Source organism: Meles meles, chromosome X (genome assembly GCF_922984935.1).
Source record: "Meles meles chromosome X, mMelMel3.1 paternal haplotype, whole genome shotgun sequence".
Taxonomy (NCBI): Eukaryota; Metazoa; Chordata; class Mammalia; order Carnivora; family Mustelidae; genus Meles; species Meles meles.
Window position 1 is genome coordinate 21,867,247 of NC_060087.1, and position 10,406 is coordinate 21,877,652.

Below are 10,406 nucleotides of genomic sequence, written 5' to 3' on the forward strand. Positions count from 1 at the left end.
ACGAACTCAGGGCAGAGAAGCCCTCCCATAAGTGGTCAGCACTAGGTGCCCCTGACTTCAGTGGCGGGCTGAAGGCTCCCTCCTTCCCTCCTCGAGGGTACCATGGAAGATCCCAGGGTCGCCTTCAGAGCAGGGGACGGGGGTGGGGGCCTAGGTCTTCCCAACACTTAATAAGAGACCCCCCTCCCCGCCCTACATGGACACTGGTGTCTTCACTGTCAGGAACACTGCCGTCACCCCGGTAGCGCCCAGGCAGGGCTGGCTGGCTGGGGCCCAAGGCTCTCACCACCTTCCTCCTCGGGGACCAGGCTGACCAGGGTAACGGGAGCCCTGTGGGGTCCTAGAGCAGTGCCCTGGGGGACCTGCAAGGGGCGGCCATGGGCAAAGCCAAGGTGGGATCTCTCCCCCCACCTCACTGTCCCCCCTATCCAGGTGCCCTCGCTGCCTGCCAGCCCTGCTCAGTGTCGCCATGCCTCGGGGCCAGAAGAGCAAGGTCCGTGCCCGGGAGAAACGCCACCAGGGCCGCGGTGAGGCTCAGGGTGTCGGGGGTGCTCCTGCTGTTGTAGCAGCAGCAGCAGAGGAGGAGCCCTCCCGTGATCCCCCAGGCTCCCCGGAGGAGGAGGGTCCATCTTCACCACCCCAGGGTGGCTCAGCCCCTGGATCTCCTGGCCCAGAGTCCCCAGGCCTGCCAGGCGACCAGGGCGCCAAGAATCCGGCTGAGGCTGTGGCCCCGGCTGCCCCCCTGGCTGCTCCCCAGGCTGCTCCCCGGGTTGCCCTCCGGGCCACTCGCAAAAACCCCCTGATTCGCAAGGCTGGGATGCTGGTGCAGTTCCTGCTGGAGAAGCACAGCTCCGGGGAGCCTATCACGCGGGCGGCGCTGCTGAAGATCGTTGGCAGGAAGTACGGCGAGCACTTCCCCGAGATCTTCAGGCTCACCTGCCAGCGCATGGAGCTGGTCTTCGGGCTGGAGCTGCGGGAGGTCAACGCCCGCGGCCAGTCCTACACGCTGGTCAGCAAGGTGGCCCTCCTGGGTGAGGGCACCCTGGGCGGCGACAACAAGGGGCTGCCCAAGACGGGCCTCCTGATGGCGCTCCTGGGTGTGATCTTCATGAAGGGCAACCGCGTCAGGGAGGAGGTGGTCTGGGAGTTCCTCAACGTGCTGGGCGTGCAGGTGGGCAAGAAGCACCTGGTCTTCGGTGAGCCGCGCAAGTTCATCACCGAAGACCTGGTGCGCCAGGGCTACCTGGAGTACCGCCCGGTGCCCACCAGCGACCCTCTGCGCCACGAGTTCCTGTGGGGCCCGCGGGCCCGCGCGGAGACCAGCAAGATGCAGGTGCTACAGGTCCTGGCCAAGATCAACGACACCTTGCCCAGATGCTTCCCCCAGCTGTACGAGGAGGCTCTGCTAGAGGAGGAGGAGCGCGTGGTGGGCCGTGGCAGGCGCCGGTTCTAGTGGGGCAGTCGGGGCGGCTGCTTTTCCCTGGGGTGGTAGAGGGCACCTTAGTAGTGCAGAGCCCTAGGGATCGGAGGGAACAAAGCATAGGTGTTCACACAGTTAAGAAAGCTTTCAACATTTTAAGTAGTGGGGCTCGAGGTGGATGTAGTTTTGACAAAACATATCTTCTTTTTGTTCCTTCCTCACATGAGTTATTCAAGGTAAAGACAGATAAATAAACAGGTAGATATTAGCTGAAGATATTTAGTATTTTTTCAATTTTTTTCTTTAATAGAAATTTTACTTAGCTTCATAATATAAATATATAAACAACATGGGCCATACAGTTTTTGCTGTTTAAAAGATTTTAATGTTCCAGTTTTAGTATTTATGAAACAATTTAAAAATACTCAATAATTTGTTCATGATCCAGACAAGATAACATGCCATCAGAACACGATTTACATGGAGATGTGAAGGAATCCAATAGCAAAATAGTTGGGATCACAAAGTGTATGAAAAAGCTTTTGAAATTTAAGATGTTCAATTATTTATTTCTTTTAGTCTTTTTTCCCTAATATTAAAAGTTATCTACCCTGGATTTGTGTAATTTATTAAAGACTGTTGAAGAGCAACTGTGTATTCTCTAATATCTACTCGATTAAGAACAAAAAAATGGGAGGTTGATAACTTGGGGTTTCAAAATAATCATAAATATCAATGATTAAAGATCCAATATTTCCCCGTAAGTATGCCAAGTGCTTTACAATACAGTGTGTATTCCAACATTCCTACAAGACAGGACTTAGGAGACTCCCTTGATTGACAAATAACTTGTACATTTCTCACTTTCATAAAGTTGGCAAGTGACAGAGCTAGTGATGGTCACAGGGATGTGAAATCCTTGGACTAACACACGGAGGCCCTTTCCAGAAGAGGGGCCTAACAGAAGTCAAGGTGGTAACACTAAGTAACAATAAGAATACTTTTCCCAGGGGCACCTGGGTGGCTCAGTGGGTCAAAACCTCTGCCTTCGGCTCAGGTCATGATCCCAGGGTCCTGGGATTGAGCCCCACATCGGGCTCTTTGGTCAGCAGGGAGCCTGCTTCCCTTCCTCTCTCTCTGTCTGCCTCTCTGCCTACCTGTGATCTCTGTCTGTCAAATAAATAAATAAAATCTTAAAAAAAAAAAAAAAAAGAATACTTTTCCCAGAAAGAATGAGGCTATATACAGCCTTGTCCCTTGTTGGACCTGAGAGATCCAGGTGTGGAAACATGATGAGTCATACTCACTTCCTCCCATGGCATCTCCTGTAGGGGAGAAACCTCATCAAGTCAGCAGAGGGAGAATTTCTAGATTGTAGCAGGAGTCAAGGTGAGGACCCTGAAGACTGAGGAGAACACCAACCCCATAACAGTGGGGGCTGAGGCACCAGTCCAGTTCCTGACCGAGTGACATCTAAGGGGGCCACCAGCCTCAGAACCGTGCAGTCCCATAGAGCCTCACTCCTTCTACCAGGCTGGAGAGAATATACACCGGTGGGCGGTGGGGAGCAGACGGGGCTCATGCTTTAGCCTCTGAAGTCTGGAGCATGAGCATCTTAATCTGACGTGAAGTTTCTCAGTAGTGTTAGCAAGTTGTACAAGGAGTCCAGTTTTTTTCCTAACCCTTTATATTTTTTATTAACCAGAACAATATAACATGTTATTGGCAGAGGGATTGTCATGAAAATGTGAAATAATTCCATGGGAAAATTACTTGGGAATCACAAAAAAGAGAAATAGGACAGTAAATGGTTAAATTCTTAGCCAGGCTCATTCTTTTAGTCTTTAATATGTATCGGCATCTCTACCTGTCTCTATATATCTATATAAGATACATATGTAGATATATATGATTATATTCATAATATTAAATATATATAATCCATATACACACACATATGCACACACACAGACACACACACACACATCTGGATTTTCTCTGCTTATTCAGGAATGTGGGTGAAATGAAATAATAATACATTAGAAATCCTGGTGACTGTCTAATTACCAAGCATTAATTCAGCATCTGCTCTTTGGGAAACTCCATTGTATTTTGGGGGAATATAAAGAAAAAGAAGACTGGGCCAGTGCCCATAGATTTACAAGTCTAGGAGAAGCTATCATCAAAGCAAGATGGTGAGATATACTCTAAGACCTAAAGTCAACAAAAAAGAAGCAGTGAGGAAGAAGAGGAACTTCCAGATGAGAGCAGTCAAGTGTAGATTACCTGAGGCCAGGCGGTTCAGGGCTGTGACTCTGTAGACCTTCGGAGGCAGAATGTGTTGGGCTACATGAAGCTAAGCAAATCCTAAGCAAAGGACAGACATCAGATTGTGTGTCTGGGAGTGGACAGACTGAAGCCTGGAATGAATTCTTCTTCTTCTTCTTCTTCTTTTTTTTTTGTTTGAGAGAGACACAGGGAGAGAGGGAACACAAGCAGGGATTTATTTGAGAGAGAGAGAGAGAGAGAAAGAAAGAAAGCACATGCAAGGGAAGGGGTGAAGGGAGAGGGAGTCTTAAGCAGACTCCCTGCTGAGTGCAGAGCTAAACTGGGGCTTGATCCCGTGACTCTGAGATCATGACCTGAGCTGAAATCAGGAGTCTGAAGCTTAATCCACTGAGCTACCCAGGAGTCCTGTGTTTTTGTAACAAATTCTAATAACTGCTCTTTTCCTGAGCATCTACTATGTAAGTTTATGGGAGAGACTAGAGCTACTCATCCATAGGTGTCTTGCCCTCCTCTTTGGCTCACCAGTAGACTATGCTGCCCAGTTCGTTTATAGTTAGGAAGGGTCATGTGACTACGCTTGCCAATGAAATATAAGTGGAAGCACTTTTTTCTCATTTCTGGGCCTATATATTTGACAGAGAGTATTCCACCACACTTTTCTTCTTCTGCTCTATAGCAAGCACTGAAACCCATGTTTACGTGATGGATAGAGCCTGAATCACTGGGTCACATGATAGCACATGTGGGCCCCCCTCCAATCCACATCCAGAAATGCGTCTTCATTCGATGAAGCTGTTCAGACTTCACATTGTGTCTGTTGCATCAGCTAGCAGTTGCTTTAATACACACCTCCTATTTCTGTTGTTAGACTTAAAGTATTTTAATTACTAAGATAATGGTACATATATTCTTGCAGCAAAATAATTCAATACAGAGAAATCACAACTGCCTGCTCTACATCAAGCCTAGTAAACTCTGTAACAGCCTCTGTGGTGAATAAAATTAGCCTGTGACAGGTATTATTTTAAAAATGATTCTATGTTTTGTTTTTTTTTTTTTTCCTACCATGACTCATTTATTTTACAACTGGGAGTTTGTACCTTTTGACTACCTTCACCCATTTTACCCACCTTACTTTCCACCTCTGGCAAAAACCAATCTCTTCTCTGTATTTATCCATTTGGGATTTTTTTTTTTTTTTTTTGGTTGCTGGTGGTGTTTTTTAAAGATTCTCATATATAAGTGAGATCATATGGTATTTGTCTTTCTCTGAATTATTTCACTTAGCACAATGCCCTCAAGGTCCATCCATGTTGTTGCAAATGTCAGAATTTCCTTCTTTTTATGAGTATATAATATTTTATAGGTATTACATTTTATTTATCCACTCATCCATCAATGGACACTGAGGTTTCCATGTTTTCATGTCTTTATTACTGAAATAAGGCTGCAATGAATGTGGGAGTACAGATATAGTTTTGCCTTAGTGTTTTCATTTCCTTTGGAGACATAGATGTGCTATAAAAACTTATTGTGGGGGCGCCTGGGTGGCTCAGTGGGTTAAGCCACTGCCTTCGGCTCAGGTCATGATCTCAGGATGCTGGGATTGAGCCCCATATCAGGCTCTCTGCTCAGCAGGGAGCCTGCTTCCTCCTCTCTCTCTGCCTGCCTCTCTGCTACTTGTGATCTCTGTCTGTCAAATAAATAAATAAAATCTTTAAAAAAAAAACTTACTGTGACTTCAGTATACACTAATCTTTTCATCTGTCATATCTAATCTGTCATTAGTCCAAAAGAGTGTCTGTTTTTATCTCAGGCACAGAAGTTAGTACCACAAAGTTCATTTGTGTTTCTTTATCTTATGTATCTCTGTTTAACATGTTTTATTTTTATTTTTGTTTTTGAAAAAAAAAAAAAGGAATATAGTTATAACTCTTTTGATGTGATTGTCTACTCATTCTATTACCTGTATCCTTTCTAGATAAATTTTGATCACTTAATTTTTATTCCTGCTAGTGGACATATTCTCCTGTTTCTTTGCATGCCGGGCAATTTTTGATTGGATGCCAAACATCGTGAATTTGGCCTTGTTCACACTTATCAAGCCCTGGTGTGTCAGATACTTTTTTTTTCAATACCTACATATTTTGGGGATTTATTCTATGACTCAGACAAGATTCTTAGAAACACTTTTTTTTTCTTTCAATTTTTGCTTTAAAGGATTGTTGGGTGTTGCCAAGCTGCATAAATCTAGGACAAAGCCTGCATCATGACAGAAACAACTTCCTGAGTACTCTCTCTGATGCTCTGGGCATGATATGGTTTTCCATTCTGACTTGTGCAAGTAGGAAATACCCCATGTGGAGTCTGAAATTCTCTCCCTGTGCACCTCTCTCAGTCTGGGACTTTGCCTGTTAACTCGAACTTCCTGGTCACCCTCTCACCCTCAGTCTTATCTTCTCAACTCTTGAGCTATGGGTTTCACTTTCACTACCAGTCTCTGACCTGTAGATTCAAGGCAACAAGCTGGTGCAATTCTAGGCTCACTTTTTTCTTTTCAGTCTCTTGGGAGTCACTGTCTTTCCTTGCTTGACGGCCAGTATATTGGAAATGGTTGTCATATATATTTTGGCACTTCTTCCTGTTTTCTTAGTTGTTTCTGGCAGGTATCTAGATACATTTCCTATTGTTCCATCTTCGCCAGAAATATAAGTAGTATAATCCAAATTTAGAACCTTAATTTTCGTGATCAACAAATGCCATCAAACTGTAAGCCATCCAATATTTGAAATACATTAGAATAAAAACTTGGATGGAAAGACTGTGGAACACATACAAGTATGTTTGTGTGTGTATATATGTATGTATGGGTATCTGTATACATATGTATATATATTCACAGACACATTTATGAATAAGAAGCAGAGTATAAGCATTCAGGGCAAAATATCAAAAATATTCCTTTCCTCCTTGTGGAAAGGTATATGATTACTTAATTATGATTTCTATATTTTCGAACACTGATAAAATACATATGCATTTCCTTTATGTTTATAAAATTCTATAAATATTCAAAATATGATTTACATACCTTGCAGAGAAACTGAACCTATAGGATGTTTGTGAGTATGTGTGTATGTGTATATACATATATATACACATACATACATCTTTGTGTATCTATGTATCTATCAATCATTCTAGAGAGATTTATTACAGGTAATTGACTCACATGATTATGGAGGCTGACAACTGCCAAGATCTGCAGGATGAGTTGACAAGCTGGACGCCCAGGACAGCTGCAGGTTTAGTTTCACTATGAAGGCCAGCAGACTTGAAACCCCAGTATTTCGAGTCTAAAGATAGAGGAAAAAAAATGTCTGATCTCAAAGGCAATCAGGTGGGAAGAAATCTCTCTTAGACCTTGTTCAATTCAGGCCTTCAAGTGATTGTAAGAGGAGTACCCACATTAGGGAGGACAACCTATGCATTTAAATGTTAATCTTATACAAAAACACCCTCACAGAAGCATCTAGAATCATGTTTGGTCATGGCACCCCATGGCCCAGCTAAACTGACACATAAATCTAAAATATCCTGACACTGAAATTAAAGAGACATTCTCAAGGAAGTTGAGGGAAATTGGAAGGGGAGGCGAACCATAAGAGACTACGGACTCTGAAAACAACCTGAGGGTTTTGAAGGGGTGGGGGTGGGACGTTGGGGGAACCAGGTGGTGGGTAATAGGGAGGGCACATATTGCATGGAGCACTGGGTGTTGTGCAAAAACAATGAATACTGTTACGCTGAAAAAAAAAAAAATTAAAAAAAGAGACATTCTAAAAATTTACCTTTTAATAATTAGGAAAAAATTTTAAAAACTAACGATTGGGCTATGTGCATTCAACCAACTTAGAGGACTCCATCTAGAAAGTTTTAAGTTATATTTTAAAAGCAGAAATAGGGGCGCCTGTGTGGCTCACAGTGTGTTAAAGCCTCTGCCTTCGACTCAGGTCATGATCCCAGGGTCTTGGGATGGAGCCCCACATCGGGATCTCTGCTCCACGGAGCCTGCTTCCTCCTCTCTCTCTGCCTGCCTCTCTGCCTACTTGTGATCTCTGTCTGTCAAATAAATAAATAAAATCTTAAAAAAAAAGAATTAAAAAAATTAAAAAAAAATAAAAGCAGAAATATATACATAGGCATATAACTACATATAACTTACATAAATCTTCTCTGACATGATTGGATTTGTTCACTATATTCAATATTTATATGAATTGCTGCTAGGCAACTAATCATGGCAACAACATAAAACACTGATCGCTTTTAGTACTACATGTTGTATTTCTATGTTTGTTACCCAAGCTCATATAAAGAAATTGTGCTTTTTATTTTTTTAATTTTTTTTCAGTGTTCCAAAATTCATTGTTTATGCACCACAACCAGTGCTCCATGCAATACATTCCCTCCTTAATACCCACCACTGGGCTCACCCAGGCCCCCCATACCCCCTCCCCTCTGAAACCCTCAGTTTGTTTCTCAGAAGTGACAGTCTCTCATGGTTCCTCTCCCCCTCCGATTTCCCCCAATTCACTTCTCCCAATGTCTGCCGTGTTATTCCTTATGTTCCAAAAGTAAGTGAAACCATATAATTGACTCTCTCTGCTTCACTTATTTCACTCAGCATAATTTCTTCCAGTCCCATCCATGTTGATACCAAAGTTGGATATTCATCCTTTCTGATGGAGACATAATACTCCATAGTATATATGGACCATATCTTCTTTATCCATTTGTCTGTTGAAGGGCATCTTCGTTCTTTCCACAGTTTGGTGACTGTGACTGTTGCTGCTATAAACATTGGGGTACAGATGGCCCTTCTTTTCACTACATCTGTATCTTTGGGGTAAATACCCAGTGTGCAATTGCAGGGCCATAGGATAGCTCTATTTTTAGTTTCTTAAGGAATCTCCACACTGTTTTCCAAAGTGGCTGCACAAACTTGCATTCCCACCAACAGTGTAAGAGGGTTCCCCTTTCTCCACAACCTCTCCAACACACGTTGTTTCCTGTCTTGTTGATTTTGGCCATTCTAACTGGTGTAAGGTGGTATCTCAACGTGGTTCTGATTTGAATCTCCCTGACGGCTAATGATGATGAGCATTTTTTCATGTATCTGTTGGCCATTTGTATGTCTTCTTTGGAGAAGTGTCTGTTCATGTCTTCTGCCATTTTCCGACGTGATTATCTGTTTTGTGTGTGTTGAGTTTGAGGAGTTCTTTATATATCTTGGATATCAGCCCTTTGTCTGTAATGTCACTTGCCAATATCTTCTCCCATTCCATGGGTTGCCTCTTTGTTTTTTTGACTGTTTCCTTTGCTGTGCAGAAGCTTTTGATCTTGGTGAAGTCCCAAAAGTTCATTTTCGCTTTTGACTCTTCAATAAATGGTGCTGGGAAAACTGGACAGCTATATACAAAAGAATGAAACTCGATCATTCTCTTACACCGTACACAAAGATAAACTTAAAATGGATAAAGGACCTCAATGTGAGGCAGGAATCTATCAAAATCCTAGAGAACATAGACCTCTTCAAAAACGGCCACAGCAACTTCTTTCAAGACATGTCTCCAAAAGCAAAGGAAACAAATGTGAAGCTGTGCAATTTAAAATATGTAATATTTCCCTGCTGCCATTAATTTCAAGTAGTAACTGAAAAGGTATTTCTTTTTTTACTTATTTTCATGAGGACGATGTCAGATAAAGCAGATTTTTCCCTCACAGACTATTATTTAACACATCTCCTAAGTTAACATGTGAGTATCTTTCACAAAGTAAAAACCATGGAAACAGAACTGGGATCCATGATTTACTTAATCCCCCTCCCCTACTGTCAATGTTGCTAACCTCTCCGCTGTTAGTTACACGTCACATACTTATTTTCTGGTTTTGACATTCTTCTATTACAAAGTTTACATTTATAAAATGTCCTGATAAAAAAGGCACTAATGATTTTGTTCACATTGATATAAATTTCTATTATTTCATGCCCAAGTAATTTTCTCCCTGTGGTATCGCCTGCTCCGTGTTAGTTTCTTTTCCTTTATTAAAGAATTATATTCTCTCTTCTCCAGTGAGCAGTTTTATTTCTTTGTGTTTGAACCATGGCCTTCTTTTCAGAACTCATCAATTCCCAAGTTTTACCACATATTTTTGATCTGAAGGTGATTCTGCAGATTGCCATTACACAGAGCATATATATTAGTTGGCAGTACAATTCTTAAACTACTTTTTCTCTTTAAAAGTTTGCCCGTATTCTCTAAAAAAGGTGAAAAAGAATGAATCAGAATTTTCCCTGATACCATTTTATAGTTAGAGCAGCACCTGAATATTGCAAATCGAAACTCGTCCTTCTTTTTCCAGTTTATCACCTTGTTTCTTTAGCATGCCTTTGCTGCAGATCTAAATGATCTGCTGCCGCATTCTTGCTTTTAAGTAGTTATACATTCCTACCGGATCATAAAGCAGTTGCTGTTATTTTATTAAAAAGATTTACTATTGGGGGGGCAGAGGGGGCCGGGCTGAGTGTGGAGCCCAACATGGGGGTACATTTCACGACCCTGAGATCACAACCCAAGTCAAAACCAAGAGTCTGATGCTTAACTGACTGTGCCTTCCAGGAGTCCTAGCAGCT

General features: G+C 42.6%; 1 protein-coding gene across 1 annotated transcript; it reads left to right on the forward strand.

Annotated features, from left to right (window-relative positions):
* The first annotated feature begins 469 nt into the window (after positions 1 to 469).
* Positions 470 to 1,453, forward strand: LOC123934570 (melanoma-associated antigen B17-like). The gene has a single exon (XM_045994733.1). It carries the CDS (start codon positions 470 to 472, stop codon positions 1,451 to 1,453), a length of 984 nt encoding a protein of 327 aa, XP_045850689.1.
* Positions 1,454 to 10,406: the final 8,953 nt, after the last annotated feature.